Here is a 20,376-nt window from a genome sequence, read left to right as displayed (position 1 = left end):
AAGGAAAACTGTCTTCCCGGTAGAAAGCGACCTTTCAAAACGCCTCTTCCCCCACCTGCTGCTGGGCTGGCAGCCCAGCTCTCCCTGCGCTGGTGGCCTGTGGGGAGCCGGCGCCAGCCCTGCGGACGCTCTCGGGGGCTTTGCAGGAAACAATGGAGAAACTGACCTGGCTGGCCTCTGAGAGGCGTGCGGGCCAGGAGGGCGAGTCCGAGGAGGAGAACTCCCAGGAGGAGAACTCTGAGCCTGAAGAAGAGGAGGAAGAAGAGGCAGAAGGAATGGAGAGCCTGCAGAAGGAGGACGAAATGACAGACGAAGCTATTGGAGACCCTGCTGAGAAGCCGCCGGCCACCTCCGCGTCGCCCAGGACTGCTCCGGAAGCGGAGGCTGGCAGCGCCCCGCCGGGTGAGTGGTGAGCCTGGTGTGCGGGGCGGGTCTCAGCCGGCCTCCTCTCTAAGTGCTGTGCCGAACGGCTGGTCCGAAAACCAGGTGTGAGATCGTAGCGGACGTCCTCTGGGCCGCCCCCCCCGCACGCTGCCCTCCCCCAGACATGTTTGCCTGGAGCCTTTGCGGAGGAGCGTGCTCAGACGTTTCAGATGTGACTCCTACCGGCCGCTAGGCTTGCGTTAGGTTCACGCAAGCTTTTAACGCTGGTTCTCAATCCGTCTGTCACGCGTGCGGCTAAGAGCTACGTTTATTTGCGGTTCCTCCCCAAGACCCAGTGCGTGAGAGCCCACCGTGAGCCCGTGCCCCCGCTCAGGACTCCTGCTGGCTGCGTGCCGCAGCCGAGGGCCTTCTCTCATCCCGGGGGTGGGACTGTGGCATCGCTACGGGGACTGCCCTGCCACGCCATCGTGCCTTCCTGCCACGTTCCCGCCAGCTTCTCCCGAGGCCGTCCCGGACAGCCAGCGGGATTTGGGTGGGCTGGGTGCGTGTGGCCGAAGGGAGGAGTGGGGTTGTGGGGCCCGACAACCATCTTCCTCGCGTGTTTTCCCAGGAGAGAGTGGCCGAGCTGCTGGGAAGGGCCGGGGCAGTCAGCGAGCTCGCAGCAAGCGGGGAAGCCGGGCCCGGGCCAGCAAGGACACGTCCAAGCTGCTGCTGCTGTATGACGAGGACATTCTCGAGCGGGACCCCCTCAGGGAGCAGAAGGATTTGGCCTTTGCTCAGGCTTACCTGACCAGGGTAGGCAGGGACTGCTTCCCGCTACTGCCCGTCCCCCCAAATGCGGCCACTTCTCCTTCCAGGGACTGGTGTTGAAAACAGTCTGATTTTCAGGCCGCACGGCTGCCTCGTGTGCCTCTGCCTTTGCTCTCTCCTGGAATTGCCCTCAGATCTGAGAGAGAGAGACAGGACCCAGGCTTCCTCGTCCACGGCTTGTTGTGAATCCCTGAGCATCACCCCTCTGTTGTTCAGAAAGCGGGGAAAGGTGGCGCCACCATCATCAGTGAGAGGGGTGACTTCGCTGGGTTGGCTAAAGCGGGCCTTTCCCGAGCCCTCGGCAGGAGAAGAAAGACCGTTGGTGCACTGGCCAGAGAGTGGACTCCGGGAAGTGCCCTGGTCTTCGGAGAGCTGACCCCACTGTGCCTGGCAGCTGCCCTTGGCATGCAGCCGTCTGGTTCCTTTATGCCCCCGGCGGTTCAGCCTGCCAGCAGTGACGGCCACGCCTTCTGGTCTGCTGACAGTTGACGGTGTTCCTGATGTACGCGCTGTGGGCCCGCGGTACCCCGCGCAACTGCGTGTGCAGAGCACTCCTTGTCTGTCTCAGTGCGGGGCTGAGATCAGGAGGGAGAGGCTAGGGCCGTGGGCTGGAGACACGCTCGCTTGGTTTGGTAGGGAGGGCTGTGGCCCCTGGAGAACGAAGGCGTGTCAGAGGCCGGCCAGCAGGGGAGGGGCGGTGGTGCCTGACTCACTGCTCCGTGTCTTCCGTGAGCAGATCTCAGGAGCTGCGGGAGGGGTAGCCTCCGCAGGGTGGTTCTGGGGTCGGTGTGGGGACTCCTCCTCCTCAATCCGTACGGCTCTTTCCTGTCCTGACGGCGGAACGTCTTCCCGCGTAGGTACGAGAGGCGCTGCAGCACATCCCTGGCAAGTATGAGGACTTCCTGCAGGTCATCTATGAGTTCGAGTCCAGCACTCAGAGGCAGACAGCTGTGGATCTCTACAGAAGCCTGCAGGTTCTGCTCCAGGACTGGCCTCAGCTGCTCAAGGATTTCGCTGCCTTCCTGCTGCCCGAGCAGGCTCTGGCCTGCGGATTAGTGAGTGGACGCGTGAACGCCACACCTGGGGCGCTGCTGGGTCCGGGGACAGGGGACCTGAGTAGAACTGGTTAACACCACCCTCGTCTCTCAGCGACTCCCGGTCAGACGGCCCTGCCTTGGCCCAGGGTGATCAGCGCCCCCTTGTTTCAAGGGGTGGTCTTCCCAACCCCTCTTCTCCCATTTTCTTTGTACGTGCAATGAGGGGTTGTACCCTCGGTCGCCAGTGAAGACCGTGGGTGAATCACGCACCCTTTGCTCCTCCCTGTTGTAAAACAGGTGTGTCCGTTCCAGCAGATACTTACTGTGTGTGTCTAGTGCATCGTCAGGCAGGGTTCCCGGTCCTAGGAATATAGTAATTACAAAAGAACGATGTCCTTGTTCTCATGGAGCGTCCATTCTCTTGGGGAAGGTCAGGTGATAAATAGTAAAATATATATATAGTGAATGTACGTAAGGATCACACAGTACATATGAACAGTAAAACGTACATAACGGGGGCTAGAGAGCCGCAGGGGGCATGGGCGGGGGCGGGGCCTTGCAGTTCTGTTTCGCACACGGTGCTCGGGGATGGCCACTGCAGAAGGTGACATTCGAAACGTTGGCCAGTAAGGGTCTACACGCGAGGGATGTCTCATGAGCTCAGGAGGGGGAGACACGGAATGAAGGGTGGAGTGCGCTCTTCTGGTCGGCTTGAGGCAGTCCCGTGGTCCCGGGGCGGGGGGGTCGCACACCTGCACGTGCTCTCTCCCCGTGTGGGGAGCAGCATGGGTGCGAGCGCTCTGTAGACGGTGACGAGCTGCGGCGTCTGATGTCACAGCCCGTGAGACAGCCAGCAGCTTGACATTCGCACATCTCCGGACGCTTGCCGTCCCGTCCTAGGAGTCTTGGGTTGGTCGCCTTTGCAGCCCAAGGTGCATAGATGCCAGGGTCTGAGGCACCATGTGGCGGCTGTAAACGGGCTCCCCGTCGCCCCCGCTTCCCAGCCCAACGCTCTTGTTCCGTGGGCGTAGCGCCCTCCGGTCCGCACTCGCTGTGCACGTGACACTCTTGCTTTCTTTCCACTGGGGTAGTTTGAGGAACAGCAGGCGTTTGAGAAGAGCCGCAAGTTTCTTCGGCAGCTGGAGATTTGCTTTGCAGAGAACCCCTCGCACCACCAGAAGATCATCAAGGTCCTCCAGAGCTGTGCGGACTGCCTGCCCCAGGAGATCACGGAGGTGCTCTTTCCTGTCCTGCTGGCATCTGTGCCCGTTCTCTTGCTTCTGGGGTACCTTGGACTTCCGGAGGGGATGAAGAAGGCGAGGACTTTTTTCGGCTTTCCTGAAGCATAAACCCCTGGAACAGGGGGTGCTTGTCCCCTGAAACCAGAGCCTGACTGAACTCAAAGGCTCAGGGTTGCCATCAGTGCCTGGAAGGGAAGTTCAGGGAAGGAGGTGATGGGGCCTGGGGGGGACTTGTCTCCTCGCTGTGCTCGGGTTGCTGCCGGGGCTGGAGATCAGGAGGCCAGGGTGCAGAGTGTGGTCATCAGGAATCAAACATATTATTAATTCCCCTTCAGTGTAGGCACGCGAGCAGGTAGGGGACGCTGAAGAAGTCTTAGCGGTCCAGGAGAGGCTTCCGGCTGTCCCTCAGGAGACTAGGAGGGTAGACCTTGGGGGCGAATGGGACTGGTTTGGGACGGCAGCCTGGAGAGGCCCTGGACACTTCATCCTTCCCCCGACCACTCTCCCCAGCTCAAGACGCAGATGTGGCAGCTTCTGAAGGGCCATGACCACCTGCAGGACGAGTTCTCAGTCTTCTTTGATCACCTGCGCCCAGCAGCCAGCCGGATGGGGGACTTTGAAGAGATCAACTGGACCGAGGAGAAGGAGTACGAGGTACCGGCCCCGAGGCTGCAGTGGGCTTGGGAAGGGGGAAGGCCACGCGTCGGAGGGGTGCCTGCCCAGGGTCTGCGCTGAGGGGCCCCTGCTCCTCCCCAGTTTGACGGCTTTGAAGAAGTGGCACTGCCCGATGTGGAGGAGGAAGAGGAGCCTCCCAAGATACCCACGGCCTCCAAGAGCAAAAGAAGAAAAGAGATTGGGGTCCAAAATCATGACAAGGTACCCCAGGTTGTAGGGTGTCACCTGCTTGCCATAAACCAGGCCTTGAGTTTTCTGCGTTTCTCTGGCTGGTGCGGTGCGTGGCCTCTGGGGCCCCAGGCAGTCGGGTCAGGCTGCAGAGCCCACCGGGGGGCAGGGGGGAGCTGCCGAGGAGGCTCCCCCACAGCTGCCCCATTACAACGATGTTTCCCCCTCGGCTCTCTGGCTTGGAGTGGTTTCTCTTGCCCTTGGGTCTTGATTCCTTCCTTTCTGTTAGCATGAAGAGGTAGAACCGAGCATCCCCACTTAGCAATATCGGTAACAGCTGATAGTCAGCTGTGTGACAATAGGTGTGTACCTCTCGGAGGTGTTGTACCCGGATCGTTCCCTCACTTCCTTCCACGGCAGGGCCACGAACAGATGGCTCTTGTTTGCATTTGACCGAAGAGGAAAGGGACGTGCAGCGCAAGGCCGGGGCCGGGGCCTCATGTCTCCTACGTGGCAGCGCTGGGGTGCGGACCCCAGCGGTCTGGAGTCTGCTCAGACCCACTGCCCTCCGCTGCTCACCCAGGAGGAGTCTGTTTTCCTCTTTTCTTCTTCCTTCGGCAAAACTGCTTCTTAGCAGCGGGATGACCTAGGGCAACTTACTGAATCTGTGCCAGCCTCGTCGTCGTTCGTGGGGGTAGTAACGGTCCTGGCACCTGGGGTCCCTGAACAGAGAGTGTCCCTGAGAGGGCCTCCCCGTGCACAAAGCAAGCCCCCCGCCCCAAAGGGGTCGGCGGAGGGGGCAGAGCCCCGGGTACAGGGACGCGGGAGCCAAGGTGGTCGGTCATCCCAGGACTTTGCCTCCAATTGTATCTGACTTCAGTATTGAAATATCCGGGCAGCTGGGCTAGGTCAGTCCTCCGGGTCGCTGCAGGATCGTGGCAGGGAACGCCGGCGGGCTGGGGAAGAGCTGCAGTGCCGCCACGCATGCTGGGTGCTGGTCGGGGCGGCTTGCTCGGGTGGCCTGCAGCCCGTGTGCTCTCTGGGCGCCGCGCATGCTAGCCGGCCGCTAACCAAGCCCAGTGTCTCCTAGGAGGCTGAGTGGCCAGACGGAGCCAAGGACTGTGCCTGCTGCTGCCATGAAGGAGGCCCTGACTCCAGGCTGAAGAAGAGCAAGAGAAGAAGCTGCGGCCGCTGTGGCAGCAGGGTGAGCGGGGGCGGGGGGCGGGCACGGGGGCCGGGCCCGGGGCTGCCTCCCGGCGCTGGGCCGGCTGCTATCCCCGTCACGCAGTGAGTGTGTGTGCGCCGGACAAACAGAATCCTGGACAAGTATGTGATGGATTCTGCTTTTTAAAGATAATCCTGTGGGTAAGGAAGGCTTTTGAAATTGGAACAAAATGAACCACTTCAAATATTTCTCAGATTTTTTTTTTCTTTCTTATGGAATACACAGACCCTAAAAGTAATGCCAGTTCTCTAGGGTAGGGTTGGTTGGCAGCAAAAAGAGAGTCCTTGGTTCGAGGAGTGGGAGAAGCGGACTTTAAAACTGTCAGTTGACCTGCTGAACATCGTGGCCGGGCTGCTTCCCGTGCTCAGGCCCCTAAAACAAAGGCTGTGTGAGGACACGCTTGACCAAGAAGGCTGTTCCCTGCAGGTCTGTGACAGCAAGTCCTACAAGAGCAAGGAGCCCCAGGAGTTGGCGGGCAGCAGTCCCCACCGGGAGGCCAGCCCTGGGCCCGGTGCTAAGGAAGCCGGGCAGGGCAAGGACCTGCAGGAGGAGGAGGCCCCCGAGGAGCGAGAGAGCACGGAGGCAGCCCAGGACCAGCCTGGCAGGAGTGCTGGAAGCGGAGGGACGCCTCTTCCCGGTGAGCCCCGCCTCTGTCCCTGTTCCCACCTCATTCTAACGTGCTTCAGGCAAGAACGTCTTCGAGCCAACGTGCTGCCCACTAGATTACTCAAGTAACAGGAGATCCTCTGTCCGGCCTTAGCTTTGCTGTGGCCTCTGCCCCCTGGCAGAATTGGGAGTGCTACCACCCGCATGATGCGCACTCTCTCCCCCTGCCCTCCTGACCCCCGTGATCTGCACCCCGAAGACTCGTATAAGCGACTTCAGGCCCCACCCTCGCCTCAGTCTTTGAGGTTGGGGCTCTGTCAACAGTAATCAACCTGCATGGCCCTGCGGTAACTCGGGGTTCTAGGTGCATCTTGACCCTGTCTGTACCCTCAGATCTTCACTTTTCTCCTAAGCAGGACTGGCAGTGGGGAGCACTGTGCTCTCCCCTCAGGAAGTGACTCTTACAGACCAGCTCGTCCTGGATGACCCACGGCCCTGCTCGCCGGAGACCCCTCACCTTCCCTCCAGTACTGGGGCCATGCTCTGCACTGGGAGGAGAAGCCAGGCTGGGCAGGAGGTCCTCTCCTGCCCTCAGGCATCCCCCAGACTTCGGAAGGAGAGGGAGGACCAGAAGGCAGTGGGTGAGCCAGAGGCTTCCGTGCCTGCCTGGGAGGCTTCGGAAACAGAGAAATGGCCTGGAACTGTTGAGCCCCCTGCTTCCTTCCTGAGTCCCGTTTCCTCAAGGACCAGAGACGTGGGGAGAAGACAGGTGTCTGAGAGATCAGATACTCCAGAGAGCTGGTTGCTGGCAGGCAGAACTGCAGTGAAGACAGGAAACAGGATGTCCCCTGTCCGTGAATCTCCTTCATCAGGAATTGACACCTCAGAGACTTCTTCCAAAGCCCCTAGGGCAGGTCTGGCTAAGGACAGTGGAAGCCAGGGCAAGGGTCCAGCGGGAGAGCCGCACCCGAAGGCCACAGAAGCGACAGTCTGTGCCAACAACAGCAAGGTCAGCTCCACTGGGGAGAAGGTGGTCCTGTGGACAAGGTAGGTAGGGGTGGAGGACGTGTGTGTGTAAAATTCGTGGAACACATCCACGTTCCTAATCTGGGACTAATCGTGATACGTGGTTTCCAGGGAAGCTGACCGCGTGATTCTCACCATGTGCCAGGAGCGAGGAGCACAGCCACAGACGTTCAGCAGCATCTCCCAGCAGCTGGGAAATAAGACCCCCGCCGAGGTAAGTGGCTTCAGCCCTGCTAGAACGTCAAGCCCCAGGGAAACCGAGGAAGGGACGGGGTGGCCAACCGAGAGACAAGCCCCAAGGGCCCAGAGGAGGGGCTTGACTCATCAGGGCACATGGCAGTGGTTCTAGAAGAGAAAGGGCACTGGATTTTGAGGTAGAATCCCAGAGATTCCGTTCTGGTTTGTTTTTAGGGCCAAACCTGAAGCCTCTTGAGTTCCCTTATCTGTGGAGGGCGCAGCCCTCTACACCTTACTGTGTGGCGCAGACGAGATTGTTCCCATCAGCGTGCGTGCTCAGCGTATGTGCGAACTGCACCTTCTTGCCCTAGGTTTCCCACCGTTTCCGAGAACTCGTGCAGCTCTTCCACACGGCCTGCGAGGCCAGCTCCGAGGAGGAGGAGGACGCCACCAGTACGAGCAACACAGACCAGCTGTCAGACCGCGGGGACCTCCTGTCTGAGGAGGAGACGGACGGGTGACTGGGCACGCACGCCTGTCGTCTGCACCGCCGGCCCCCGCCGGCCCCCCGAGGGAGGGTGCTTGTACTGTGCAGGGGTGCCCCTGAGCTTGGGACACAGAGCCGCAGGGGCTGAGGACAAGGACAGAGGCAGACCGGGGGCTGGACAGCCGTGCCCGCGCAGGCGTCGCTCAAGGTCTTGGGAAGCTACGTGTGCTCGGCCTGGGGGGGGAGGGGCTCAGCTCCTTTGTTCCCCTTGGTCCCACGGCGCGTATTTATTGAGACCTGATCGCGGCATTTCTAAATGCAGCACATTCCGTGCTGGTGTAGGCAGTCCCAGAACACGGAGTCCTGCACCCATGGTGTTTATTGTAAAGCAGCGCTTTCCTTTGCTCGGAACACCTTAGTCCGCGAGGCCATCGCCACCCTGGTAGCACTGGGCCAGACTGCCCAGCTCCTGCAGCGCCTCCTCCACGTCCCCCTGCTCCACCCCGGCGTCCATGAAGCTGGCCCAGCGCCGCACGTCCAGTTTGCCGAGCTCTCTAGCCAAGTCTCCCAGGGCCCGGCCCGAGGTGGAAGAGGAGCAGAGGGCCCCAAGCACTGGGATGCTCTCCACGGCTGTGGGGGGACAGAAAGGGGAGCCTGCCCTGGGCTCTGCTGCCGACAGGGAAGTCTGGGTCTGCGGCAGACCTGGCAGGGGCGTGAACCCCGTGAATCCTGAGCGCTGCCCCCTTGGTGGACCAGTTCCCCAGAGGAGGCCACTCCCCTCAGTGGCTGCAGTGGCCTCAGTGAATAAAGGGACGTTTACCTGTGGACCTCCGTGCCTCCCTCTGGTCACACATACAGTGCGAGCTCTCGTGTCCCTTCGCCACCCACGTACCTGCCCCCAGTGGCGGGCCATCCAGAAGCAAACCGTGCCGGCTGAGGCTTGGGGAGAAGAGGCAGGGGTACGGAGGAACCACCTTGCAGGGCGCCAGCAGCAGGTGGGCGGAGCTGGGGGGTGAGAGCACAGCTGAGCGAGAAGAAGGTGAGCAAAGTCGGGCGTGGGCGGGGAGAGCCGGCCTCCCACTGACCTCCTGCCTCCAGGCTGCTCCTGCTGCAGATACCGGGCCAAGACGTCTTCCCCAGTGTCGCACGCGTGGAGCGGTGAAGGCAGACGTGTCCCTGGGGCGAGCCGGCTGCCGGAACAAAGCCAAAACCACCTTTAGTCTGCGGCAGTGTGGATATGGAGCTGGGAAGTCTTGGGTTCTCAGGCCATCAGCTGAAGCGGGGTGCGGAGGGTCTCTCTCTCTCTCTCTCTCTCTCTCTCAACGTGGGGCAAAGGGAGGAAGAGGCAGTGCTCTGCGGATGCCCAGAATTGTTACGGAGAAAAGGATGTGAGTCAGAAGTCTGACAAGGGCTCCTAAGAACCACCCGTCCTCACCTGGTGTGGCATGCTTTGTCTAGACCCCTCAGCACCACTGACTGGGCAAAGCGTGTTCCAGAAGGAGCCCCACATGCAGACAGTGGGGTCCACGCCGTGGCTCCTCCAAGCTGCACCAGGGCATCAGGAAGGGACTGGCCTGGGACCAAGGGGAAAGGGATGGTTGCTGCTGCCGTCACCACCTAAAGGGAAGGGAGACATCACGTAACTGAGCTTTTTCTCAGCGCTGACCCGACCCTTCACAAAGCTCCACACCTTTTTCCCAGAGGAGTTCAGCATGTCAGCCAGATGAACCATGGAAACCGGTGAGGAACGTAGGCGGTAAGGAACAGTGACTGTATCCAGGGCTGTCGCCAGGATGGCAGCACAGTGGAAGGGCAGAGTGGCCTGTAAAGAGGGTATCAACAAGGGCCCTTAGCGTTTCAGGTCTGGAGGGCAGAGCGTGAAGGCAGAAAGATTCCTAGCGGCAGAGAGGTCCGGGTGCTTTGGGACAAAGCAGGGTTGTGCTTGTATCGTGCACAGTGTGCTGTATCGTGGCTGAGTTCAAGCAGAGGCTTCGCGAAGAGAGCTGGTGGCAGAGGTGCGATGGCAGGTCAGGATGGTGGCGGGAGGGCACTGCTCTACCTGCCATGTGAACAAGAGCTTGAGCCTTACGTCATACTGTAGGTGAGGGAAGGTGACCGGAGGCTCAGGTCGCAGTCCCAGGCTCCCGCCCAAGGACAAGGGGCAGACCAGAGAGCTGTGAGCAGACATTTGCACCAGGCCAAAAGCTGTGTTCAGCAGACGATAGATGTTTTTCTGGGGCTCCTGGGGAAAAAAAGGGTAATTGGTTTTAAGCACCTTTCTCCCTGGGCTGTCATCCCCTCATTTTTCCCTCCCTGCCCCTGGGACTGCCTTTTCCCCAGGTTCTGCTCACCCCAAGACTGTAGGGACCAGGGAGCAGGCCCCAGGTTATTATTCCCCGCCCTGAATACTCGTCCTGTAGCAACTCTGTGGCCTTCGCGCCTACCCCGGAGAAGCCATTGTGCAGGTCACACAGGATCTGGAAACCCTGGAAGGAGGCAAATAATGACAGACAGGACGAGACAAGGCTTCTGCCCGTGCCCCCCACGCCCTCCGGCTACCTGCAGGTAGTCACATTCCTCCATGTAGAAATGCAGTCTATCCTCCAGCTCTTCCAGGTACCTGGGCTCCTTCAGGACACTCTCGCCTTGGCCAAAAGCCTCTAGGCGGCCTGCTTCCCTGCCATGCATGAACACAGTCCTGACTTGCAGGAACCCCGCCATTCATCCCTCCCCTACCGCCCCCCCCCCCCCAAGATCCTGTGTTCAGGGAGGGCAGGGAAGATGGCCTCCAGAGCCTTATTCAGCATCGGTGGGGACCCAGGTCCTTGCTTCACAGCCTCTGAGGCCCCCATACCCGTCATGGTTGTACTTCTGAATCATACAGATGCTCCGGGGATGGAGATGGACGCGCAGGAAATCTGACCAGACTCTGATACTGCTCTCTGTGGGGATAAGTGGTTTGGGGGCTATAGCAGCAGGGAGTGGTGGGGGACCTGAAGGAAGAGCAAAGGAAAGGCACATTCCTTTGTGTTCCAGTTCTGCCCGGTTCCCCATCCCGTAGTTCCTGGTGGAAGTCTCACCTTTGCCATTGGGGATGGGTTTGACCCTCCAGATACCATCATGACTCAGCACTCCCTGGGAGGGATGAGAAACATCTGCATTTAGCTCCAGCCAGTCCAGAAGGAAAAGTTAACTTATTCTCCCTGACTTTGCTGGCCACACCCTACTTTCATTCATGTAGTCACATTTCTTTAAGAAAAAGTGCTTTTTCCTAAAATGCTGCTCCAAGCTATTTAAAATGATCAAAATCCTTTTTTTTTTCCTGTGCCCCAGTGGGGGCAATCTAGTTATAGCGCTGGGTTTAAAAGCTTAGAGCAGAGGCCCTCACCTCTGCACTCAGAAGATCCTGGAGATAAGGATTTGGGGGACAGAGTTCCTCCTTGTGCGTGGTGAGCTTTCCCTGCCTGAAAGAAGACCGATTGGGTGAAGACAGGGACGCTTTCAGTGATTCTCAGGCTTCCTGTGCACATCCCCCTCCTCTGAGGACCGCAGATACCATGCTATCGCTGCATCTAGCTGTCTGTCTCCGTAGAGGCCACCTTCTTGTTTTAGGGAGCTCAGACTGCCTGTGCGAAAGGGAACAGGTGCTGTCAGGTCAAAGCCTAGCCCCTCCCCGCCTTCAGCTAATCTTCTTGGGGTCCCCCTCCAGCCTGCTGCCACCCTCCCTCCAGCCCTTGGCTCTTCCAAGCTTTCTTGAATATTCAGGAGTTGGAAAAAGCCCTTGTCTAGGACAATGTGGGCACCATCCTTCCATTCCCAGCTCAGCCATGAGCTGTGGGGCCCCCCGAGGGGGCCACGATTCACCACCTCGCCGTCCCCAGGAACGAGGAGCCCGTTCCAGAGTCGGTCGTGAACGGAATAAGGCGGTGCCCTCCCGTGGCCAGCGGTGCCCGCGGCTGCTCCTCGCTGGTCCTGCAGCCTGGGGCGGACGCGAGCACCGCACGCCCGGGGGACGCCTGGCGCTGGCTGACCCCGGCCACCGCCTCACCCTTCAGATCCATGAGGATGAGCCTGGGCGTGTACGTCTCCTGGCCGTGCGCCGTCCGGCCGGCCCGGTACAGGACGTCGGGACACAGCTCCCCCGGCGGCTCCGTGGCATCGGTCGGGGCGCACAGCGCAGCATCCTGGGGTGACACGGAGGAAGGCCGGCCTCAGCGGGGACCGCAGGGGCGGGCCGGTAGCGGCGGCCCCTCGGGGGCAGCCGGCCGGGGGCCTCACCTGCTGGTTCCACCAGTGCGCTCCCACGAAACCCGCGAAGTGGCCTAACTGCAGCGTGAGCACCTCCCGCGCCCCGCCCGCCATGCCGCTCGACTCCGCTGGGTCGCGCAGCCGCGACCGGCCACCTCCTCCGCTCGGAGCCGATTGGCTCGTAGCTTTGTGGGCGGGACCTCGCTCCCCGTGCTCTATTGGTGCGCCGACACATCCTTTCCCATCAGATAAGCGATTCGTCCGGCGTCGGCGGCCCCGCCCACACCCCGCGCGGCGTGCGTGGGACGCGCTCGCTGGGGGCGGGGTCCGGCGCGACCGGAAGTAGCGGGGCGTGCAGGGGGCCCTGGCCTGGCCCGGCGGTCGGTTCGCGTCGAGGCCGCGGTCTCTCCTCAGCGGCCGCTGCTGCTTGGCCGACGGCGCCTCAGGAGACACACACACCCCTGGCCCGGGGACTAGGCGCCGCTCTTCCCGCGCCGGTCCCGGCCCTCCTGGCTTCCGACCGTGAGGACTCTGCTGGCTCCGTGTCACCTTACGGGAATGAGGCGCCCTACGCGGTCCTTTGTCGACGTTGGCGGAGAAACTCTTTCCCCGGCCCTGCGTGTACTTGCAGCCCCTTCCGCGGCCTCGTTGTGCGGGGGCTCCGCTGACTCGGGGACCGGGGTCGCTCCAGCGTGCGGCCGGCGGGCGCTGCGCTGAGCCTTCCTGTGCTCCGGCGCCCGCGCTCCCCGCGGCGGGGTGAGGGCTCGGGGCGGGCGCGGGGTCCCGGGGCAGCCGCGCCCCCCTCGGCGGGGTGAGGGCCCGGGGCGGGCGCGGGGTCCCGGGGCAGCCGCGCCCCCCTCGGCGGGGTGAGGGCCCGGGGCGGGCGCGGGGTCCCGGGGCGGGCGCGGGGTCCCGGGGCAGCCGCGCCCCCCTCGGCGGGGTGAGGGCCCGGGGCGGGCGCGGGGTCCCGGGGCAGCCGCGCCCCCCTCGGCGGGGTGAGGGCCCGGGGCGGACGCGGGGTCCCGGGGCAGCCGCGCTCCCCGCGGCGGGGTGAGGGCCCGGGGCGGGCGCGGGGTCCCGGGGCAGCCGCGCCCCCCTCGGCGGGGGTGAGGGCCCGGGGCGGGCGCGGGGTCCCGGGGCAGCCGCGCCCCCCTCGGCGGGGTGAGGGCCCGGGGCGGGCGCGGGGTCCCGGGGCGGGCGCGGGGTCCCGGGGCAGCCGCGCCCCCCTCGGCGGGGTGAGGGCCCGGGGCGGGCGCGGGGTCCCGGGGCAGCCGCGCCCCCCTCGGCGGGGTGAGGGCCCGGGGCGGGCGCGGGGTCCCGGGGCAGCCGCGCCCCCCTCGGCGGGGTGAGGGCCCGGGGCGGGCGCGGGGTCCCGGGGCAGCCGCGCCCCCCTCGGCGGGGTGAGGGCCCGGGGCGGGCGCGGGGTCCCGGGGCAGCCGCGCCCCCCTCGGCGGGGTGAGGGCCCGGGGCGGGCGCGGGGTCCCGGGGCGGGCGCGGGGTCCCGGGGCAGCCGCGCCCCCCTCGGCGGGGTGAGGGCCCGGGGCGGGCGCGGGGTCCCGGGGCAGCCGCGCCCCCCTCGGCGGGGTGAGGGCCCGGGGCGGACGCGGGGTCCCGGGGCAGCCGCGCTCCCCGCGGCGGGGTGAGGGCCCGGGGCGGGCGCGGGGTCCCGGGGCAGCCGCGCTCCCCTCGGCGGGGTGAGGGCCCGGGGCGGGCGCGGGGTCCCGGGGCAGCCGCGCTCCCCTCGGCGGGGTGAGGGCCCGGGGCGGGCGCGGGGTCCCGGGGCAGCCGCGCCCCCCTCGGCGGGGTGAGGGCCCGGGGCGGACGCGGGGTCCCGGGGCAGCCGCGCTCCCCGCGGCGGGGTGAGGGCCCGGGGCGGGCGCGGGGTCCCGGGGCAGCCGCGCTCCCCGCGGCGGGGTGAGGGCCCGGGGCGGGCGCGGGGTCCCGGGGCAGCCGCGCTCCCCTCGGCGGGGTGAGGGCCCGGGGCGGGCGCGGGGTCCCGGGGCAGCCGCGCTCCCCTCGGCGGGGTGAGGGCCCGGGGCGGGCGCGGGGTCCCGGGGCAGCCGCGCCCCCCTCGGCGGGGTGAGGGCCCGGGGCGGACGCGGGGTCCCGGGGCAGCCGCGCTCCCCGCGGCGGGGTGAGGGCCCGGGGCGGGCGCGGGGGCCAGACGGCTCGGCGGGGGCTGCGTCGGGAGCGGCCGCGTGCGGTCAGAAGGCTGTGCTCGGACTTCGTAAACAGCACAAACGGTCTTCTCAAACTCATTACCAGCAGCGGAGGGCGGTTTGAGTTGGTGCCCCACAAGCTCTAAAAATTGTAGTCCTCCTCACTGGCGTTAATTACGAGGTTGAGAACTCTTTTTCATACGTTTATGAGCCATTTGGATATCCCTTTGTTGTGACCTGCACGTTCAACTCTCTTGGCCATGTTCTTTTGGGTTGTCTCGCTGATTTGTAGGAGTAAGTGCTTTACTGGGGATGCAAGCCCTTTGTCAGTTTTATGTGTTGAAAATACTGTCCTGTCACTCTGGTTGCCTCTTCGTTCCCTTAAGGGAGTTTTTTAGGAGAATAGAAGTTTGCTGTTTTGTGTTTTTAAATGTAGTCACATTTATGGACCTTTTCAAATATTACGAATGCTGTTTATGTTATGTCCTGGGCTCTTGCTCCTGTCTGTTCCAATTTCACAGGATATTTAAAAAGTGTCTTAGAGTCCCCAAGGAGACTAAAAAAGGGGAGGGTGTTAGGGGTGACAGAACAGCAGCTAATAAATGTAGAAGGATGGACAGAATTTAGATTGCAGCCATCAGTTTAACAGTTTATTCAGATGAGGATCATCAGTGGATGTTAAAACCTCTGGGTGATAATTTATGGGAAAACGGGATGGTTTCAGGATTTCAAAGTAACACTCTACTTGTTCATGACATTGAGAAAGCTCCTTTTACAATGATGGATGCCAGAATTAACCAAGTGATCAAATTTAGCATCACCAGAGTGAAACAAACTGCAGTGATGTCAAGTGTGGTAGATAGAAAGCATCAGCTGTGTGTCGTGTTTGCCAAAAGCATTTAACCTGTATCTGAAGGGAACAATGAGACAAATCCAGAATGTGGACAGTCTGTAAAATAACGGGCCTGGCATTTTCAAAAATGTCAAATAACAGAAAAACCAGAGGGTCTACTGAAGCTAAGAGGACACTAAAGAGATAGTTCAGCGTAAATGTAATTTGTGAACTTTGATTGGAACCTGGATGGGAGCGGGGGTGGGGTGGGGCAGCCATTGGGATAACTGGAGAAATTTAAAATTAGAGCACATTAAAAGAAAAAAGAAAAAGTAGAGCACATATTAGAGTATATTATGTCCATGATGGGTTTCTTTGATTGGTTAATGATATCCTGGGTGTGTAGAAGATCTTATTCCTAGGAGAAACGTGATAAAAGACGTGTCTGCAGTTTACTTTCAAAGGATGACACAAAGGAAATAAATATGTAGAAAGATAGAACCAGTGTGACAAAAGGTTAACAGTTGAATCTAGGTGAAGGTTATATGGGATTCTTTTGTACAGCTCTCTGCATTCCTGTAGGTTTGACAGTTTTCAAAATAGTGTAAAAGGTGAGAGTAAGTCTTGTCTATTCTGGGCTTTTTTATGGCCACATATAATATTTAGAATTAGTTTGTCAAGTTGCACAGAAAAATTTAAAAATCTCTAGGTGTTTTGATTGGGATAGCCTTGCATCTCTGTAGATCGTTTTGGGGAGAATTGACATCTTTACGGTAGTCACTTTTCTAGTTTTTTTTTTTTTAAGATTTTATTTATTTATATGACAGAGAGAAACAGCGAGAACAGGAACACAAGCAGGGGGAGTGGGAGAGGGAGAAGCAGGCTTCCCGCTGAGCAGGGAGCCCGATGTAGGACTTGATCCCAGGACCCTGGGATCATGACCTGAGCCGAAGGCAGACGCTTAACGACTGAGCCACCCAGGCGCCCTCACTTTTCTAGTTTATATTCTACCATTGATTGAGGCCTTTTAAGTTTTCTCCAATAATATTTTATAGTTTTATTTATAAACATCATATACATACCTTGTTACATTTGTTTTATCTATTTCTGTTGCTATTGTAAATGAAATCTTTAAAATTTTATTTTCTGTTGTTACGGAGAAATGCAGCTGAGGTGTGTACTGACATATGCAGCAACACTGCTGTGCTCACTTAGTAATTTTAATAATTTATCTGTAGACTCTCGGATTTCTACACCATCATATCCACAAATAATGATGACTGTATTTATCCCTTTCCAAATCTTATATATAACATTTTGTTTTCCTCATCTCAGTGTATTGACTAGGAAGAATGGTGTGGAATCAAATGTCTTGTTCCCCGCCCCCCCCCCACCCTCCCCATCTCAAGGGGAAGCTGTAACCCTTCACTTCTGAGTCTCATGTGGACTGAAGAAAATTTTTTTTTTTTTGAAGATTTTATTTATTTATTTGACAGAGAGACAGTGAGAGAGGGAACACAAGCAGGGGGAGTGGGAGAGGGAGAAGCAGGCTTCCCGCGGAGCAGGGAGCCCGATGCAGGGCTGGATCCTAGGACCCTGGGATCATGACCTGAGCCAAAGGCAGACACTTAAGGACTGAGCCACCCAGGCGCCCCTGACGTGGACTGAAGAATTTTTGTCGGTACTCTCTGTTGTCTTGTGGGAAGTTTTCTTCTTCTTTTTTTTTTTTTTTTTTAAGATTTTTATTTATTTATTGAGAGAGAGAGAGAGAGAGCATGAGAGGGAGGAGGGTCAGAGAGAGAAGCAGACCCCCCGCTGAGCAGGGAGCCCGATGTGGGGCTCGATCCCAGGACCCCGGGATCATGACCAGAACCAAAGGCAGATGCCCAACTGACTGAGCCACCCAGGTGCCCCTAAGAGTTCTGTTCACAAATGGATTTGGAATTGAAGAAAACTTTCTCTGAATGAAGGTGATAATTTTATTCTTCCTTTGTTTCGCTAATGGGATAAATTATAGTTTTTTCCTTTTTTATTGGAGTATTGTTAACATAGGTGTTATATTTCACATGTACATAGGTGTTATATTAGTTTCACATGTACAATGATTCAACAGTTCTGTAAATTTCTCAGTGCTCATCAAGATAAGTGTATTCTTACATAGTTTGATTTTTTTTAAAAATAATATTTTTATTTATTTATTTGAAAGAGAGACAGCAAGAGCGAGAGATGGAACACAGGGGGAGTGGGAGAGGGAGAAGCAGACTCCCCGCCGAGCAGGGAGCCTGATGAGGGGCTCCATCCCAGGACCCTGGGATCATGACCTGAGCCGAAGGCAGATGCTTAACGACTGAGCCACCCAGGCGCCCCTACATAGTTTGATTTTTGCATATAATCTTATCTTGTATTCCTGGAATAAACCTTGACTCATTTGTCTTCTATTAAAATGTTGGATGGATCTGATTTGTTTGGGATTTTTGTATCCGTGTTTATGAATGAGATTGGCCTATAATTCCCTTTTTATGTAATGTTTTTGTCATTGTTAAACATCATTTTGTCATGATGTTAAAACAACATCAACATAATATTGGCCTCAAAAAACAAGTTGGGAAGTATCTTTCCTTTTTCAGTTTTCCCCTAGAGTTTGTATGAGATTGGCATTATTTCTTCTTTAAGTGTTTGGTAGAATTTACTGATGAAGTCATAAGGGCCTGGCATTCTTTATAAGAAAGTTTTCGACTATGAATTCTGTAATAGTTCTATCTTGAGCCACTTTCGATAAGTTGTATCATTCTAGGAATTTGTCTCTTTCATGTTCAAGTTCAGTTATTTCCATCAAATTGTTCATAATATGCCCATTTAATCTTTTTTTTTTTAAGAGGGTGGGTGTGCATAATTGGGGGAGGGGCAGAGGGAGAGAGAGAATCTCAAGCAGACTCCCACTCAGTGTGTAGCCCACCTGGGGTGGGGGCAGGTTGATCTCATGACCCTGAGCTCATGACCTGAGCCAAAATCAAGGGTCGGATATTCAACTACTGCGCCACCCAGGCGCCTATTTAATCTTTTTTAATGTTTTAAAGATCTGTAGTGTTAACCCTTTATCATTTCTGATGTTGCTTATTTCAAAGGTAAAAAGTCACTTTCACTTTTTTCTTGAATATTCTCACCAGATGCTTTTAAAAATTAATTTTAATAGCATTTTTAATAGATTTTATATTTATTTGAAAGAGAGGGTATGTGTGCACGAGTCAGGGGGAGGGGCAGAGGGAGAGGGAGAAGCAGGCTCCCTGCTCTAGATCCCAGGACCCTGAGATCATGACCTGAGCTGAAGGCAGACACTTAACTGACTGAGCCACTCAGGCGCCCCCAATTTTAATAATATTTTCAAAGAACTAAATTTTTAAGTTTTGAGTTTAGTACTTCAACGGTCATTTAGTTTGATTTACTTTCATTTCCATTCTGATTTTTTTCTCAGAAGAGTATTTCTTAATTTCCAAACATAAGGAATTTTCTGTGCATGTATTTGGTATTCAGTTTTAGCTTAAATTGCACTGGGGTCAGAGAATACCATTCGTATGATTTAAGTTCTTTGAAATTTGTTGATATGACCTAGTGATAGTCAACTTTTGAACAGGTATAGGTGTGCTTAAAAGGAATGTATATTCAGAAGTGTTTGGGTTAATTAAAAAAATACTTTCATTAAGACAAATTTGTTTATTATGCTACTAGATTATATGTTCTAATTGACTTTCATCTATCGGTTACTGAAGTATATTCTCCCACCACGGTTTATTTTTCTGTCTATTTTGTCAGTTTTTATTTTCTGAGGTTATGTTATTAAGGCATACTACTTTATTTTTTAAAATATTAACATGTAATGTATTATTTGTTTCAGGGGTACAGGTCTGTGATTCATCAGTCTTAACACAATTCACAGCGCTCACCACAACACATACCCTCCCCAGTGTCCATCATCCAGCCACTCCCCTCCTTCCCCGAAACCGAGAGTCGGTCGCTTAACCAACTGAGCCACCCAGGCACCCCCTTTTGTGATTTTAAATGTTTTAGTTTACTTCATATATTTGGCTCTGTGCTACCTTTTGAGTGTCTGATGTGAAGCAATGGCCCAAATTCATCTTTTTGCATGTCCATTATTACCAACTATCCCAGCATGATTTGTTGAGGATTATTTTTTCCCCCAATAAATTGTCTTGACATCTTGACTGAAAATCAGCCGACCATAAATAAAAGGTTTTTATCTGGATTCTCAATGTGTTCCATTGACCGAACCGCTCTCCTTATTGCCCATACTACACTGTCTTGATTACTGTAGCTTTCTGTGATGTTTTGAAAAAAGGAGGAGTAAGTCCTCCCAGTTTGCCTTTTTAAAAAATCATTTGGGGGGCGCCCGGGTGGCTCAGTCGTTAAGTGTCTGCCTTCGGCCCAGGTCATGATCCCGGGGTCCTGGGACCGAGCCCCGCATCGGGCTCCCTGCTCAGCGGGAAGCCTGCTTCTCCCTCTCTCCTACTTGTGTTCCCTGTCTTGCTGTGTTTCTGTCAAATAAAAAAAAAAAAAAAAAAAAATCATTTGGATTATTCTAGGTTGTGTTTCTTTTTTTTTTTTTTTAAAGATTTTATTTATTTATTTGAGAGAGAGAGAATGAGAGAGAGAGAACACATGAGAGGGGATAGGGTCAGAGGATGAAGCAGACTCCCTGCCAAGGAGGGAGCCCGATGTGGGACTCGATCCAGGGACTCCAGGATCATGACCTGAGCCGAAGGCAGTCGCTTAACCAACTGAGCCACCCAGGCGCCCGTGTTTGTTTCTGTATAAACTGTAGGGTCAGTTGCCAATTTTTGCAAAGGAGTCGGCTGAAATTTTGATACTGATTGCATTGTATCTGTTAGATCAGTCTGGGGAGAATTAACATCTTAACACTACTGATGAACAGGGCGCCGGGGTGGCTCAGATGGTTAAGTGTCTGCCTTCGGCTCAGGTCATGATCTCAGGGTCCTGGGATCGAGCCCCGCATCGGGCTCCCTGCTCGGCGGGAAGCCTGCTTCTCCCTCTCCCACTCCCCCTGCTTGCGTTCCCTCTCTCGCTGTGTCTCTCTGTCAAATAAATAAATAAAATCTTTAAAAATAATAATAGCAGGTGAAGGGGCGCCTGGGTAGCTCAGCCGTTAGGCGTCTGCCTTTGGCTCGGGTCATGGTCCTGGGGTCCTGGGATCGAGTCCCGCATCGGGCTCCCTGCTCCGCGGGAGGCCTGCTTCTCCCTCTGCCTCTCTCTCTCTGTCTCTAATGA

The 20,376-nt window shown here is 57.2% G+C and overlaps 2 protein-coding genes across 18 annotated transcripts in view; one reads left to right on the top strand and one right to left on the bottom strand.

Annotated features, from left to right (window-relative positions):
- GON4L (gon-4 like) overlaps window positions 1–8,661 on the top strand; it is a 68,265-nt gene extending 59,604 nt beyond the window's left edge. For 3 of the 10 annotated variants that reach the window (XM_064593685.1, XM_064593690.1, XM_045876591.3), the window contains 11 exons: window positions 147–402; window positions 995–1,179; window positions 2,052–2,249; window positions 3,323–3,466; window positions 3,983–4,126; window positions 4,229–4,348; window positions 5,406–5,519; window positions 5,967–6,177; window positions 6,560–7,193; window positions 7,284–7,386; window positions 7,721–8,661. In XM_064593685.1, the coding sequence (XP_064449755.1) occupies window positions 147–402; window positions 995–1,179; window positions 2,052–2,249; window positions 3,323–3,466; window positions 3,983–4,126; window positions 4,229–4,348; window positions 5,406–5,519; window positions 5,967–6,177; window positions 6,560–7,193; window positions 7,284–7,386; window positions 7,721–7,870 (2,259 nt within the window). In that variant the 3' untranslated portion in view covers window positions 7,871–8,661. The other 7 variants (XM_064593686.1, XM_064593688.1, XM_064593687.1 and 4 more) reach the window with 7 other exon arrangements.
- MSTO1 (misato mitochondrial distribution and morphology regulator 1) lies at window positions 1,266–12,268 on the bottom strand. 8 transcript variants are annotated; one of them, XR_010412123.1, is made up of 15 exons: window positions 12,115–12,268; window positions 11,885–12,020; window positions 11,393–11,462; window positions 11,225–11,300; window positions 10,917–10,971; window positions 10,691–10,829; window positions 10,396–10,513; window positions 10,188–10,322; window positions 9,926–10,078; window positions 9,527–9,658; window positions 9,272–9,453; window positions 8,922–9,026; window positions 8,729–8,841; window positions 6,664–7,517; window positions 1,266–5,912 (listed from the first exon to the last, which is right to left on the bottom strand). XR_010412123.1 is itself a non-coding variant. In XM_064593697.1 (14 exons), the coding sequence occupies exons 1-14, from the start codon at window positions 12,196–12,198 to the stop codon at window positions 5,905–5,907; spliced, it is 1,578 nt and encodes a 525-aa protein (XP_064449767.1). In that variant the 5' UTR covers window positions 12,199–12,268; the 3' UTR covers window positions 1,266–5,904. The 8 variants fall into 8 exon arrangements, 7 of the variants coding, with proteins under 7 accessions (XP_064449767.1, XP_054363831.1, XP_045732548.1 ...); XM_064593697.1 differs by lacking the exon at window positions 6,664–7,517 and having other exon boundaries at window positions 8,657–8,841; XM_054507856.2 differs by lacking the exon at window positions 6,664–7,517.
- Between the last annotated feature and the right edge of the window lie 8,108 nt (window positions 12,269–20,376).

Source organism: Mirounga angustirostris, unplaced genomic scaffold (genome assembly GCF_029215605.1).
Source record: "Mirounga angustirostris isolate CCGP_5_RB_7025 unplaced genomic scaffold, mMirAng1.0.hap1 SCAF_6, whole genome shotgun sequence".
Lineage (NCBI taxonomy): Eukaryota > Metazoa > Chordata > Mammalia > Carnivora > Phocidae > Mirounga > Mirounga angustirostris.
This window is presented reverse-complemented; position numbering and strand designations above follow the sequence as displayed.